Source organism: Anomaloglossus baeobatrachus, chromosome 12 (assembly GCF_048569485.1).
Source record: "Anomaloglossus baeobatrachus isolate aAnoBae1 chromosome 12, aAnoBae1.hap1, whole genome shotgun sequence".
Taxonomy (NCBI): domain Eukaryota; kingdom Metazoa; phylum Chordata; class Amphibia; order Anura; family Aromobatidae; genus Anomaloglossus; species Anomaloglossus baeobatrachus.
In genome coordinates this window covers 94,971,584-94,988,151 of record NC_134364.1, presented here as the reverse complement: position 1 = coordinate 94,988,151, position 16,568 = coordinate 94,971,584, and the positions used below count along the sequence as shown (strand labels likewise).

The 16,568-nt window shown below is 45.4% G+C and overlaps 1 protein-coding gene across 1 annotated transcript in view; it reads right to left on the bottom strand.

Annotated features, from left to right (window-relative positions):
- LOC142258636 (CD48 antigen-like) overlaps positions 1 to 15,325 on the bottom strand; it is a 110,945-nt gene extending 95,620 nt beyond the window's left edge. The window contains exons 1-2 of the mRNA XM_075331270.1: positions 15,267 to 15,325; positions 7,751 to 8,071 (exon numbers count right to left, since the gene is read on the bottom strand). Of these exons, the coding sequence (XP_075187385.1) occupies positions 7,751 to 8,071; positions 15,267 to 15,318 (373 nt within the window). The 5' untranslated portion in view covers positions 15,319 to 15,325. The remainder of the gene's footprint in view (positions 1 to 7,750; positions 8,072 to 15,266) is intronic.
- Positions 15,326 to 16,568: the final 1,243 nt, after the last annotated feature.

The window sequence follows — 16,568 nt, the reverse complement described above, 5'->3', positions numbered from 1 at the left end:
ATGGTAGCAGGCGAGATGTTGAGGAAGGTGCAGGAGGACATGAAGAAATGGAGGACGAACTGTCCATGGACATGGAAGACTCAGCAGATGAGGGAGACCTTGGTAAAATTTCAGTTGAAAGAGGTTGGGGGGAGATGTCAGAGGAAGAAAGAACGGTTAGCACCTCTATGCCACAAACACAGCGTGGACTTGGTCCACATGGCTGCGCAAGACACATGAGTGCCTTCTTGTTGCACTACCTCCAACATGACCCTCGTATTGTCAAAATTAGAAGTGATGATGACTACTGGCTTGCCACACTATTAGATCCCCGGTACAAGTCCAAATTTTGTGACATAATTCCAGCCATAGAAAGGGACGCACGTATGCAGGAGTATCAGCAGAAGCTGTTACTCGATCTTAGATCTGCTTTTCCACCAAACAACCGTGCAGGTGCAGGGAGTGAATCTCCCAGTTGTAACTTGACAAACATGGGACGGTCTCGTCATCTTCAACAGTCTACACGTACCAGTAGGACCGTATCTGGTGCTGGTAACAGCAATTTTATGGAATCTTTTCATAATTTTTTTAGACCCTCCTTTGCAAGGCCACCAGAGACAACAAGTCTGACACATAGTCAACGGCTGGAGAGGATGATACAGGAGTATCTCCAAATGAACATCGATGCCATGACTGTGCAACTGGAGCCTTGCTCCTTTTGGGCTTCAAACCTAGAAAAATGGCCAGAGCTCCCAACTTACGCCTTGGAGATTTTGTCGTGTCCAGCTGCCAGCGTTGTCTCTGAACGTGTCTTCAGTGCTGCTGGGTGTGTGCTGACAGATAAGCGCACGCGTCTGTCCAGTGACAATGTGGACAGACTGACGTTCATCAAAATGAACAAGTCATGGATCCAGAAGGAATTTACAACCCCTGTGTCATCCTGGGGAGAGTAAATGCTTGTGGATTTTGAATGTGCTTGATGCAAATCTAGCTGTGAAGTGTACAACTAGGGCACAAGTGCTGCCACTGAATGGGTGGGTGTGTGGGGCCCAATTTTTGGAAAAAAAGGGAGACTCCGCTTGGAGTAACCCTTGCTTACATTGTTTTTAAAAGAAGCCAAGATGAACAAGTCATGGGTCAGCAAAGACTTTGCTACCTACCCCGGTGTCATCCTGGGGATGGATAAGAATGGCGTATTTTTGAATGTGCTTGATGCAAATGTAGCTGTGAAGTGTACAACTAGGGCACAACTGCTGCCACTGAAGGGGTGGGTGTGTGTGGGGCCCAATTTTTGGAAAAAAGGGAGACTCCGCTTGGAGTAACCCTTGCTTGATGTGTTTTTAAAAGAAGCCAAGATGAACAGAGCTGGGATCAGGAAAGACTTTGCTACCTACCCCGGTGTCATCCTGGGGACGGATAAGAATGACGTATTTTTGAATGTGCTTGATGCAAATGTAGCTGTGAAGTGTACAACTAGGGCACAACTGCTGCCACTGAAGGGGTGGGTGTGTGGGGCCCAATTTTTGGAAAAAAGGGAGACTCCGCTTGGAGTAACCCTTGCTTGATGTGTTTTTAAAAGAAGCCAAGATGAACAGAGCTGGGATCAGGAAAGACTTTGCTACCTACCCCGGTGTCATCCTGGGGACGGATAAGAATGGCGTATTTTTGAATGTGCTTGATGCAAATGTAGCTGTGAAATGTACAACTGGGGCACAACTGCTGCCACTGAATGGGTGGGTGTGTGGGGCCCAATTTTTGGAAAAAAAGGGAGACTCCGCTTGGAGTAACCCTTGCTTGATGTGTTTTTAAAAGAAGCCAAGATGAACAGAGCTGGGATCAGGAAAGACTTTGCTCCCTACCCCGGTGTCATCCTGGGGACGGTTAATTAGGCCGTATTTTTGAATGTGCTTGATGCAAATCTAGCTGTGAAGTGTACAACTGGGGCACAACTGCTGCCACTGAATGGGTGGGTGTGTGGGGCCCAATTTTTGGAAAAAAGGGAGACTCCGCTTGGAGTAACCCTTGCTTACATTGATTTTAAAAGAAGCCAAGATGAACAAGTCATGGGTCAGCAAAGACTTTGCTACCTACCCCGGTGTCATCCTGGGGATGGATAAGAATGGCGTATTTTTGAATGTGCTTGATGCAAATCTAGCTGTGAAGTGTACAACTAGGGCACAACTGCTGCCACTGAATGGGTGGGTGTGTGGGGCCCAATTTTTGGAAAAAAAGGGAGACTCCGCTTGGAGTAACCCTTGCTTGATGTGTTTTTAAAAGAAGCCAAGATGAACAGAGCTGGGATCAGGAAAGACTTTGCTACCTACCCCGGTGTCATCCTGGGGACGGATAAGAATGGCGTATTTTTGAATGTGCTTGATGCAAATGTAGCTGTGAAGTGTACAACTGGGGCACAACTGCTGCCACTGAATGGGTGGGTGTGTGGGGCCCAATTTTTGGAAAAAAAGGGAGACTCCGCTTGGAGTAACCCTTGCTTACATTGTTTTTAAAAGAAGCCAAGATGAACAAGTCATGGGTCAGCAAAGACTTTGCTACCTACCCCGGTGTCATCCTGGGGATGGATAAGAATGGCGTATTTTTGAATGTGCTTGATGCAAATGTAGCTGTGAAGTGTACAACTAGGGCACAACTGCTGCCACTGAATGGGTGGGTGTGTGGGGCCCAATTTTTGGAAAAAAGGGAGACTCCGCTTGGAGTAACCCTTGCTTACATTGTTTTTAAAAGAAGCCAAGATGAACAAGTCATGGGTCAGCAAAGACTTTGCTACCTACCCCGGTGTCATCCTGGGGATGGATAAGAATGGCGTATTTTTGAATGTGCTTGATGCAAATCTAGCTGTGAAGTGTACAACTAGGGCACAAGTGCTGCCACTGAATGGGTGGGTGTGTGGGGCCCAATTTTTGGAAAAAAGGGAGACTCCGCTTGGAGTAACCCTTGATTGCTGTGTTTTTTATAAATGATCCAAGCTGCACAGAGCTGGGATCAGGAAAGACTTAGCTACCTACCCTGGTGTCATCCTGGGGACGGTTAATTATGGCGTATTTTTCAATGTGCTTGATGCAAATCTAGCTGTGAAGTGTGCAACTGGGGCACAAGTGCTACCACTGAAGGGGTGGGTGTGTGTGTGGCCCAATTTTTGGAAAAAAGGGAGACTCCGCTTGGAGTCACCTTGCGGTGTTTTACATGATTTTAGAAGGGCGTGCCATGCCTATATCTGTGTGTCCTCCTCTTTTTCCTTGTCCAGCTGTTTTGTTTTCGCATGAGTATATGTCCTTGTCACTTTCCAATGTGTTTGAGTTGTTTGTCACCTTTAGGACACCTTTGAGGGTGTTTTCTAGGTGTTTTTCTGTGTTTGTGATTGCCTGCCATTGTTTCCTATGCAGTTCGAGTTCGGTTCGTCGAACGTTCGACGAACCGAACTCGAACGGGAGGTCCGTTCGGCGAACCAACCTCGAGCCGAACCGCGACCGGTTCGCTCATCTCTAGTCCTCAGTTCCTTAAAAGCACTAACAAACTGCAAGGAGCCATCAAGTTGTGTAAAAGTGTCACCCTCATATTTCCGGTTGCAGTACCAAGTCTGTCCACAAGAAGCGCTAAGCAGAGTTTTAAAATTTAAAGACTTACTGTCATTTTAATAATTTTTGCCCCATAAAACAATAGTACAAGTGAAAATAAATGACTTTGTAATATATCTTATCAGATAAATCTTCTCCTTTCTCCTCTTGAGTTGATCATCAATGTGTCACGATTCATTTGTGCAGAACATTCTGTATTGTTCTGCTATGCTCACCTGCAGAGCCGGTATATGTTGCCTGTGGTGCAGAGTATTTTGCAGGATAAATGCTCGGCAGGCTGTTCCACAGCACTTGGTTTCACGCTGGTCCTGGGAGGTGCTCTTCGCAGATGCTTTTTGTTCCCGGTGATTGCTCTGCTTCATTAGGGGGCGTGTCAGCTCAGGATGCTGCCAGTCGTACTTCCTGGTTACAGTTGTGGTATTGGCTCCCATGATGCTCAGTGTTCAGATCTTGGTCTCTTGACTCCAGACTACTGTTTACCCGTCTCTGTCTGTCCTCCCCTGTTTCTATCGTGACTACCCGGCTTCTGACCTCGGACTTCCTCCTGACTGCTTCCTCGCCTGCTCCCTGTATTTTGTATGTAGTCTGTTGGAACCCTGACCTTTGGCTTGTTATCTCAACTTTGTCTCTGTCTATTGTCCATGTACTGTTGTGACCTCCTGGTTTATGATCTCAGCCTGTCTGACTCCTTCTCCATTTACTGCACACTAGTGGTGTCTAGCGCCACCTTGTGACAGTCGTCACACAATGAGCATTCATTTTCAGAATTGTCACATCACAGTTAACCTCTGTCTTGAGTGAATAAAGGTTTTCTCATTACTGTTAGTGCTCTGGAACTTTTATGGAACTTCTATGGAACTTGCCCTAGCTCCTTCTTCTCCATAGAATGTTCAAGCACCAACTGTCATCTTAGCATAAAACTGTTGCAAACGCCCACAATTTTTGCCATTTTTTAAGCCATTTCTCTCAACTTTTTGGAAAGTGGGGTGGAGTTTATCTGAAAGGGTATAACCTAATGACAAAAAAATTCATAAGTGTCAGGCTTCCACCAGGGGGGGGATGGAAGCTGAATGGAGATGGAACTCCAAAGAGCAACTAGACAAAAGTCCACAAGAGGGCGCAAGCACCAGAAAGAGTAGTCAGGAAGCCTAAGGCGGGCTTTGCACACTACGACATCGCAGGTGCGATGTCGGTGGGGTCAAATTGAAAATGACGCACTTCCGGCATCGCATGCGACATCGTAGTGTGTAAAGGCTCGATGATACGATTAACGAGCGCAAAAGCGTCGTAATCGTATCATCGGTGCAGCGTCGGCGTAATCCATAATTACGCTGACGCGACAGTCCGATGTCGTTCCTCGCTCCTGCGGCAGCACACATCGCTGTATGTGAAGCCGCAGGAGCGAGGAACATCTCCTACCGGCGTCACTGGGGCTTCCGTAGGATATGCGGAAGGAAGGAGATGGGCGGGATGTTTACATCCCACTCATCTCCGCCCCTCCGCTCCGATTGGCCGCCTGACGTGTGAAGTCGCTATGACGCCGCACGACCCGCCCCCTTAACAAGGAGGCGGGTCGCCGGCCAGAGCGACGGTCGCAGGACAGGTGAGTCCATGTGAAGCTGCCGTAGCGATAATGTTCGCTACGGCAGCTATCACAAGGAAATCGCTGCTGCGACGGGGGCGGGTACTATCGCGCTCGGCATCGCAGCATCGGCCTGCAATGTCGCAGCGTGCAAAGTACCCCTAAGTCTAAACTGGGATGTCATGTCAATACAGGGGGAGTGAGCAAGCTGTAAACAGGTGGAAGAAAAAAGGGTCAGGAGCCAAGGAGTCTGTTACGTCCCCACCGGAGTCCGCTTCAGCGACTTCTGTTTCGATCACCAGGTGACACCGTGTTCCTGCTGTGGATAATGCTGGTGATGAGAGAGGAGTCAATGCCAGCGTCGATGGTAGGATCAGGCTCCGCTCATCCACTGGGCTGGGTTTCCTTGGGATCTGCAGTACCACTGGCTGACTGTAGGTGGCGTATGTGTTCCAGCTGAAATTACCATCATTCAGCTACAACCAATGGGAAGACACCACACCCTTCTTATTCCCCTCCTGTCTGCTGACCACTGCCAGAGATAGTTCTGTATTCATGGTTCCTGTCTCGCCCTGTTCTGTTTATTGATTCGGGTGTTCTGACTTCTGCCTGTTTTCTGACTACCCTCCTGCCTGCTGTTCATGTACCTCGCTGTCCGATCAGGATTTGACCTCTGCTTTTTTTTTTTATTACGCCCTTGCCTGCATGATTCTGTCCATTTTGCATTTCCCGGTTTGACCTTGCCTGACCACTACTCTGATCGGACTGCAGCCTACCACTGGTAGTGATCTCCAAGACCCTGTGTAATTCCAAATCCCTGTATAGGGGGATAAATGGTTTCAGGTTCTGGGGGCCTTGTTTGGTGAGTGGCGTCCCTCTAGCCTGTCCGTGACAGCCAGTCTGAATCTGTGGATCCAGGCCGGCGTTACAGAGTCACATCAAAAGCCAAATAGGAGAAGCCGAGCCAAAGTCAAAAAACGTTACCGAGGTCAGAGGCCGGGTGAGCAAGTAAGTACAAGGAGGGGGAGGAGACCGAGACACAGAACGGGACCAGGGTCATGTAGGCAGGGCGGACAAACAGTACAAGGGAAACGGAGGTCAGGGAGAGGAAAGCTAGGTAGCGGGACAGATCACAGCTAGCTCACAAGAAACAGTTGCGCACACTGCAGAGCAGGAACTATTACTGGCAGCGTTCCGGAGGAATCCACACCATGATAAAGCGATGTGAGCCCTGGAATGAGGCACAACTGAGCAGACCCCTCCCACAAAACTTAACCCCGTCAGCATCCAGATATAGTCATGACAATAAGGTTGCATACGTTCTAACAGAAATATCCTCCAGCTGAAAAATCGTCTAAATTCACACGCCTCATAATAAATATGGCACATTTTGCTCCAGCAGAATGGTGTCTGGACATTTTCTCACTCTGGGAGTAGAGCAGATCACCTCCTTTTTCGGAAGCTTCCAGGACATTTTTGGAAAGATGATAATTGCAGATATGTTAACCTTTTCCCTACTCTTTGTTCATATTCATAAAAAAAAATGCTTTCTCCAACACCATCTAATGGTAGAAAATATAAAGAAGGGCGATCAGTATGACCACTATCATCATTTTATGCGTTTATCGCTCTTGCAGTCGACTCCTGCTTTGTCTACCATGATACTTCATTTAAGACCACAGCTGTCGGATGTCATTACAGATCTAGGTGAATTTTGCCCTCTAGTGGATTTTTTTTTTACGTGCACACAGATTTTGTTAAAGACGTTCAAAAACAATTAATTTTTTAAATAAAAACTGCTTCAGGAACATGCTTTTTTTGGGTGAGTTTCTGGAGGAGTTCCCATCCTGGCCCCTTTCCATAATATATGTCCCCATTCCTTGCCCTTTACAGTAATATATGTCCCCCTTCCTGGCCCCTTCCAGTAATATATGTCCCCCATCCTGGCCCCTTCCAGTAATATATGTCCCCCATTTTTGTCCCTCATCTTGGACCCTTCCAGTAATATATGTCGCCCACCCTTTGCCTTTTACTGGTATAATCTCCAAACTCCTGGGATCACCCTGTAATAATGCTCCACTTTTTTCTAACATGTTAAAAGAAAACCAAAACATTGTCCACGTTTCCCTACTTCCATACATGCAGTGTCCTCTTCTGAAGCTGGCAGGGATGAAAGTTATATTTCATAGGGCAAATTTTGTTTTGTTGATTGATGGGCAGTTGGGAAATTGTTTTGTTTTGCTTTTGGATCTGGATTTGGGTCTACATTAATTTTGGGGTCTAGTTTAAGGTATATGTTTTGCAATAGACCATGAGGTTGGCTGCAAAGCTGAGTTGTCGAAGATATTTTGGCAGGGAACACTATAATTGTCAGGAGCAGTTGTCATAGTGGTCTGGATTGGCTGGAGAAGAAAAGTCCTAAGTTGTGTGATTAGAAAAGATGTTGCCTGTGATCTCTGAGACTCTCCACTCTTGATCTGTTTGGTAAAATGAATCATTGTATGATTTTAAAAAGGCAGTATGTGATGAATGGTTTTTTAAGCATTATATGGCGCAATCAATAAGGAATCTCCGCGGTGTGAGACTGAAGACTTACCCATCACATGACAGTTCACCGTACCAAGAAACGTTTTCCTTTTGTCTTTGTCAGTGTAATACATGAAGTATCTCCCGGCATCATCGTCCCTTACGTCACTGATGTTGACACATCCACGGGTTTTATCCATGGTGGTCCGGTCTTTGTATCCCCCATACACATGAAGAGACCGGTCTTGGCAATAATAGGTAAAAACCATGGATTTGTAATGATCCACGTTGTAATCCCCCTCTGTACCACATGGTAAATCACAGAACGCTAGGACTCCTGAGGTGGGGACGTAAGTATCATGGTGGACAGGAGCGGACAAAGAGAACTCTCCTGAAAAGATGAAAAAAAAAAACCAAATAAATAAATAGAAATAAAAAAAAAAATAAAATTATATACATATATTAGGTATATACAAAATCGTTGTATTAAGCAATCATCACCACCTGTGTTTTCCTGTCTCTGCCATGAGCAAAAAATAAGGGAAAAAAGGGAAAAAGAAACTTAAAATATGAGAACAAGTCATAAAAAAAACCCTTAAATCACCCCTAACTTTCCTGGGTTAATATTTAAGACATAATGAATGAAATATTTGATTTTATGTTTTTTTTTTTTTTTTTTTTTTATAAACTGTTTATTTATTTGCAAGAGTTTTCATTTTAAAACATAAAAGTGTAAAGTTATAATTCAGAAATTATTTTGTTTTTAAAAGTCTAATCATGCAAGATATAAAATTTACTAACTCCGTAAGGAGAAAAAAAAATCAAAATACCAGAATTGACGTCATTCATACATTTTGCACGTGTGCTTGGCATTTTTTTCACATATACCACTATAATCTATAGAATTATTCACATGCCCATTTTTTTCTTATTATGGATTAAATAGACCATTACACGTCTGTGTTCTGTCTGTATGTAACATTGAATACAACATGAGAAACTTTACTATCTACGAGGGGCTGCTGATAAGTCTTTGGCTTTGTGATCTTTATTTGTTTCTATGGTAATGTTACATCACATGAAAGCCTTATGTGTCTAATATATGTTCGCACGCAAGAAAACAAAATGACAGCGTCTAATGCGATATTCAAAGCAACTAAGAGCAGATGAGTGATAAAATTCTTGTTTCTGCAAGGAATGTCCGCGAAGGATATTCATGGTGATATGCCGCAGACATTGGGGGATCAATGTTCTCTATATTACACAATTAAGAAATGGGTTGCCAAATGTAAAACAGGCCACCTCAGTAACAATGATGAGGAATGTCCTGGACGACCGAGAGTGGTTGTTGTTCTGGAGATCGTCGATGCTGTGCACAACCTCAGACTGGAGAATCCGTGAATTTTCAGCTAAACCAATAGCAGACATCATGCGAATTTCCTGTGAACATGTTTGTGTCATTATCTATGAACATTTGGATATGAGGAAGCGATCTGCAAAGTGGGTCCCCAAATGTTTAACAGATCAGAGAAGCATGTGAGTGAAAATGTCCCGGCCCATTTGTCAGCGTTTCTGGACTGATAAGAACTTTCTGGATCGACCGGTCACTATGGATGAGCTAGATTTATTTGTATAACCCTTAAAACAAGGAGCAATCAAAAGAGTGGAGTCACAGTGGTTCTCCTCGTCCAAAAAAGTTCAGGGTGCAAAAATCAGCCACTAAAGTGATGGCGTCTGTGTTCTGGGATATGGAGGGCGTGCTGCTAGTGGACTACCTTCAAAAGCGTTCCACCATCAATACAAGGTATTATATTAAACTTTTGGACCACTTGAAGGCAGCTCTGAAAGCCAAAAGGTGCGGTAAGCTGTCCAAAGGAATCTTGTTCCTGCAAGACAACACCTCCGCTCACACTGCACAAGCGACCATGGCAAAACTGACCGAGCTGGGCTTCCATCTGGTTGACCACCCAACTTGTTCACCAGATCTAGCTCCCTCTAACTATCATCTGTTTCCAAACCTGAATAAACACCTCAAGGGTACCAAATATGACACCATTTCTGATGCCAGGGTTGCTACGGATGTCTGGTTTGAGGCTCAACCGAAACCCTTCTTTTTGCTACTTGCTAGGCTTATGTAGCAACCAAGGATATGGGGTACTCAGTTACGGGCAGTGACTTTATTGGGAATGTCAAGAGGGTGGCCGTTACCCGGTTCCGTGCCCTGGGCCCTTTTTGTAATGGGGATATTTACAGGGGATTTGTGAATAAAGTAATAAATAAATAAAGCCGCCGCTGCTGAATGTCTCTACTAGGGCTGATGGTATTGCAGCCAGTATGGTAGTCCCTCCACAAGTAGGGTTTTGCCCCAGGGGGTGTATGGTGCAGTGGGCGTCGGAAGAAGGAGTCCAGATAGGTATTTAGTGCAACTGGTTTTACTCACTTTTCTTAAGGTGGTAACTGGATGCCCGAGGCTGGCTGGTTTCGCCTCCAGGTCCCCTTCGTCCCAGTGCCAGTCTGGTGCTCTGGTACCTTCTTCCCCTGCACCTGTCTCTGGTAAGTGGGTTCCCGTGGTATGGAACACTTGGGGTCCCCGGTTTGTGGTTTGTCCACCTCTGTCCGCCTGACGGTAGTATGAACCCTGTGGGGTTGGAGTCTCTGGTCCTGTCCCCGGCTCTCTCTTTGCTACTGAGTCTTAAGATTCTTCGGATTCTTTAGGGTCATTAATGGTCCCTTTTGCTGTGCAGGTGTTAACAGGTCGGCTTGAAGCTCTTTCCTGTCCTAGTGTCCTGTGCTTTGTCAGTGCGTAGTTCTGAGAGTACTCCACCGTACTCCACCGGCAACCACCTCTCCTGGGTACCAGGTAACCGTTAACCCGAGTCAGGATGTTGCTCAGTCACACCGTCCACTTTCACTGTCAAGTCTCGACTGACTCTTCTCCACAGTTTGCCCCTCCCACCTGGTCAACTAGTGGATAGGAGTGGCTCCACCTCTAGGCGGCCATCCATGGCCCCACGCTAGATAAGTACCATTGTATGGGGGAATGTTGGGGAAAACTGGGATTACCTGGGCTTTTGTTGGTACCGGCACTGGGGTTCTGGGTACGTAAGGGGGTAGGCCCTGCATCCTGGTGGGGATGCAGAACCTTGTAGCAACCTGAATGTCTCAGGGGCACTACATGTCCCCTTGTTTAATTCCATCACATCCTCGGGTTGCAAGGTAAACTGGTTACACATTTTTTTTTGCTTTTTATTTTCAAGTATAACATAAGGCATAACAGGTCCATCCCACGCAGGGGAGGTGCATTCTTGAACGTTTCTGGGTATCCCTCTCTGCACCCACCACCCAAAGATCCTGGTTCCAGAACCCTTGCTATGGAGGCAGGTCACCGGTTTCACTGGTGACCAGGTCCCGGCCGCCTCTGCCGCGGACCTCTACTGCACCTGGCCTCTCCTGGTGGCGGTGCACACAGCACTGGATGGGTGTACCCTGGTGGGGCACAACTGGTGCAACTATGTACAATGACATAAGTTTGTATTGGCTGCTGCCAGTCCTGCACCCTGGGGTCTATTTTTATAACAAAACATCTCAAAACTGGTAATTTTTTCAATTTTTCAAAGCATTTTTAAAACTTTTTCAGGAACAGTTCAACAGTAAACAGGTTAACTGGTAGCATAACAGATTTTAGCTACCATGGTGCTTGGTAGGGGCCATCTGGGTCACTTGGCCTCCTGGGATCAGCACTTAGAGTCTGTGTGCACTGGTCCCATGCACTTGCACTGCCTCCTGCTGGCAGCTGAGCAGCAACCTCACGCCAGGCATGATAGCAAATTGGTGCACCATGTTCTCCAGCTTTGGTGCCCGGGGTCCGGACACCCAGTAGCTCCTCCTCAGCACAAAGCTAACAGCTTTGCCATCTGCAGGCAGAATCCACTCCAATGTGGGGAGTCGGCCAGCCGCGTCTCCCGCAGCTACCGTACACGGTACCTGGGGATGGTTGTAACCGTCTCTAGTTTCTGTTGGTACGGCACTGGGGTTCTCGGTACCTAAGGGGGTAGGCCCTGCATCCTGGTGGGGATGCAGAACCTTGTAGCACCCTGATGGTCTCAGGGGCACTACACTTACACAACTTGGAATACCGATGTAAGAAATGTGTTGACATCAGTGGAGAGTATGTGGAATAAATGTACAGTTTCATCATCCTATCTTGTTTCTTTCTGGGTAAAGCCAAAGAGTTATCAGCAGCCCCTCGTATTTATGCAACCGTTAAATTCACGGATGATACACTAATGGTAAATATGGTCACAAGGACCAAACACTGATGAAACATTAAAATACTGATGAAACTGGTACATTTTTAAACACCAACATGTGAATGACGCCTAAGGGATAGCTTGACTGATTTATCCTAGATCTGCTACACCCACTGGTCTATACTACAGTCACCAAGTCTTCTGATGAATCCAGTTCTGCTACAGTCGTGAACTCTAATATGATCACTGAGTCTTCTATCAAATCCAGTTCTTCTTCACTCACTGGATTACAGTACCCGGCCAATGTCCCTGGTGAGAGTGGTGATGACCTCTGTAACATAACACGATCACAACACTCTTGCCGAGTCTATTGCCAGACCTGTATTTTCCCACGAGAGGTGAGGTCATGTAAGGTTACTGAAGTTACCGCTGGTGAGAATGACCTTGAGTGACCTATGGAGCCCCATTCAATTGATCCTGGCTTAATAGCTCTTATTAGAGAATCGTAAGACATCTTTGGAACACTATTTGCATTGAGTTACACCGGAGCTGCAGGATTTTATTATTGGGGGAAGATAATGGTGTTGAATGAGGGACTGTGTCTTGTTTTTATTTATTTAACTTCTCTCTTTTTATGTCTTTCAGGTTTCCATTATTAGATTACATCTGATGCCATAGGCTAGGTTGGATCTTCATGTTTCTTTTTTTATTAAATTGTTGAATGAGGAAGTCTGGGAGTGGTTTTAAAATTAAATATTTTTTCCTGTGTTTGTATCTTTTTTTAACTATTTACTTGCTAAGATAGTAATGGGGGTGTCAGTCAATTTACAGCTGAAATCAACCCCAAAAGTATTGCCCTGATTGCCACCACACCAGGACAAAGAGGAGGAGCCGTCAAAAGCACCAGAAGTGGCACATCTAATGGAAGTGCCACTAGTGCCACTATTCGGGCGGTTATAGACTGGTATATTTAGGCAGAGAAGGGCCAAATATTCATGGCCTATCCCAGCCTGATATTATGAGCCCCCAGCTGTCTGTCACCTTATTTAAGAAGTTGTGTCTTCCCTATTTTTGCTAACCAACCAAGGTAAAGCAGACAACTGGGGGCTATTATCAGATAGGGAAAGGCCATTGATACTGGCTCCTTCTCAGCCTGATATTAGCCCCCAGCTGTTTGTAACATCCTAACAGTTTGTAAGGCGAAAGGAAGACATTATGTCCATCTAGTTCAGCCTATTTTTAGTGCAGCTGTTCTCCAGTGCTGAACCAGGGGAAGGTAAAACCCACAGAGTAGGAGCCAATTTTCTTCATAGGGAAAAATATTCTTTTCCGACTCCTAATCTGGGTCAACTATCTACCTGTAATATTGTTATTTATAACCTTCTATACTGTTGCTTTCAAGAAAAGCATCCATTCCTCTCTTAAATTCATTCAGTGAGTTGGCCATCACCACTTCCTCAGGAAGAGAGTTCCAGAGCCTCACTGCTCTTACCGTGAAGAACCCTCTTCTATGCTGATGTAGAAATTTTCTTTCCTCCAATCGAAGAGAATGCCCCCTTGTTCTTGTCACAGTCCTTGGTACAAACCGATCATGGGAGAGCTCTCTATATTGCCCTCTGATATACTTGTACATATTTATTAGGTCTCCCCTAAGGAGTACTTTGCACGTTGCGACATTGCTACTGTGATATCGTCGGGGTCAAATCGAAAGTGACGCACATCTGGCGCCGGTAAGCAACGTGTAAAGCCTAGAAGCACCGATAAATGATCGCAAAAGCGTCGAAAATCGGTGATCTGTGTAGTGTCAGTCATTTCCATAATATCGCTCCAGCGATGGTACGATGTTGTTCCTCGTCCCTGCGGCAGCACACATCGCTGTGTATGAAGCCGAAGGAGCGTGGAACATCTCCTTACCTGCGTCCCGCTTGCAATGAGGAAGGAAGGAGGTGGGCGGGATGATTTTGTCCCGCTCATCTCCGCCCCTCCATTTCTATTGGCCGCCTGCGTGTGACATCGCTGTGACGCCGCACGACCCGCCCCCTTAGGAAGGAGGCGGGTCGCCGGCCAGAGCGTCGTCGCAGGGCAGGTAAGTGCGTGTGAAGCTGCCGTAGCGATAATGTTCGCTACGGCAGCTATCACAAGAGATCGCATCTGCGACGGGGGCGGGGACTATCGCGCTCGGCATCGCTACAATCGGCTAGCGATGTCGCATCGTGCAAAGTACCCCTTAGTCTTCTCTTTTCTAGAGTAAATAGACCTAATTTTGATAACCTTTCCGCGTATTGTAATGCACCCACTCCACTTATTATTTTAGTTGCCCGCCTCTGAACCCTTTCAAGTTTAGTAATGTCTTTCTTGAGCATCGGCGCCCAAAATGCACACAATACTCCAAGTGTGGTCTGACGAGTGATTTGTACAGAGGGAGAATGATGTTTTCATCTCGTGCCCCCAGACCTCTTCTAATGCATCCCATCACCCTATTTGCTTTGGTGGCTTTGGTGGCCTTGGTTTGCTTTACCTTGGTTAGCAAAAATAGGGAAGACGCAACTTCTTAAATAATGTGACAGACAGCTGGGGGCTGATATCAGGCTGGGATGGGCCATGGATATTTGGCTGTTTCCAGCCTAAATATACCAGTCCATAACCACCTCAGAAGGGCCATGGATAATACATGAGATCAGGCCACTTCTCTGAGAAATACAGTTGGGGGATTTTTATTTTTTATACTTTTTTCCATTATTCTATTCACAAATCTCATTTGGATTCCTTTGCATGTGATGACGAAGAAAACAGAAAGGATGACATTTCCCCCCCTCTTTTGTGTACGGCTGGCAGTCATTTTTCTTGGCTTGCAGTCAAGCATTAAAACAAGTTTCAGAAAAAGTGGTAGAAGACTTAGTTTTTCTTTGAACAGAAATATTACTGAAAACCGTACAGAACCACAGGCAGACACAGAATTTCAGCTGGTTGTTATTGTCATCAGTCAGTAAACTTATCAACAGATCAGCAATAAAGTCACATCCAAAGTTCTCTTCACCCACAAAGAATTCCAGGTTATATCAATAAGCAGATTCATAAGAAAGAGCACAATTCTATATAAATAGCAAATAACAATAAAGCAAACAGAGCTATATAAAGCTTAATACAGACAAGTGACCATTCCTTAGTGTGAGACTTACTTAACCGCAATATAAACCAACCGACCTTTTCTATCTCTTTCCAGCCCCTGTATCTTTCTAGCCCCTGTATCTTTCTAGCTCCTGTATCTTTCTAGCCCCTGTATCTTTCTAGCCCCTGTATCGGAGGATACAGATATATAAAGTGAATATTTCTTACCTGGGATCAGCCGGGAGAGGAGCAGTGAGAGAAGGGCTGCTGCCGCTGTCATTGCAACCCATGGTGAAAAGCTGAAGTGAGGGATCATAGCTACAGCTGCAGATCTGCTCCTCCTCCTTTCTCCTCCTCCTCCTCTGTCTGAAATCTCTTAAAGGGCTAACACCTATTTTCCATCATGATCCCCCACCAACTTCTGACTTAAAAGGGGTTATTATCTCACAGAAATCATGTATGGAAAGACGACAAGTTTATAAATGTAGATGGTTTCCCATACAAATATTCCCTATCCTGCGACACAGATCAAATCAAGTGATTAAGAAAGATCTCTAAAGGGAAAAACCTTAGAGGGGCAGCAGAACTAAAATAACATCGAAGTCCCTTCGTTTATAGGATGAATGGGGTCTCAGCAGACAGACGTCAACAATATACATAGATATGTAGATAAATAGATGATAGATAAATGTATAGATGAAAAGATAATAGATGATAGATACCTAGATAGATAAATAACTGATGGATGGATAGATAGATAGATTGAAAGATAGATAAATAGATCCGCTTCTTTTTTTATTCAACTTTTTATTTTTGAAAAAAAAGGTTTTGTTTTTTTTAACATGTTGTACATCAAAAGAGAAAAGAATAACACACAGACATGCAGTTACATGAATAGCTGTACCATTTCACAAGTATGCTTACAAATGGACTATATCATTAACACTCTTATTGTCAAATAGAAGGTGGGAAGTGTCCCCGAAACCGGTCTAAATCTCGAATATCAGTCACTCCAATCTTATATCCGACCCTACACCTGACAGGTGTCCACAAGGGCATCCCAGAGGGACCATGTCACTATGAACTTATCCATTGTATTATGGAGCTGGGCTGTGAGCTTTTCCATACTCCTGACATCTTTTATTCTGGCATATAGATCTGAGACTGAGGGCGGGGCCACCCTTCTCCAGAACAGTGAAATTGGACACTTGGCCGCAGTAAGGACATGGAGTAAAAGCTTAAGTTCAGGTTTGCTTAGATACGGTGGGAGGGCATTCAGCAAATACACTACCGGATCTCTGGTCACACTACCCCCCACCAATCTGCCAATCAGGGACTCCACCTCCTCCCAGAAGCCATCGATGATCGGGCATGTCCAGAATATATGGTATTGGGATGCTCCCCCAAGGCCACATCTCCAACACACGTCTGGATATGTACAGTTAAATTTGTGAAGGAGTTCTGGTGTGTGGTACCATGTCATGAGAATCTTTACTTGATTTTCCTTATAAAGAGTGCTAATTGAGGACC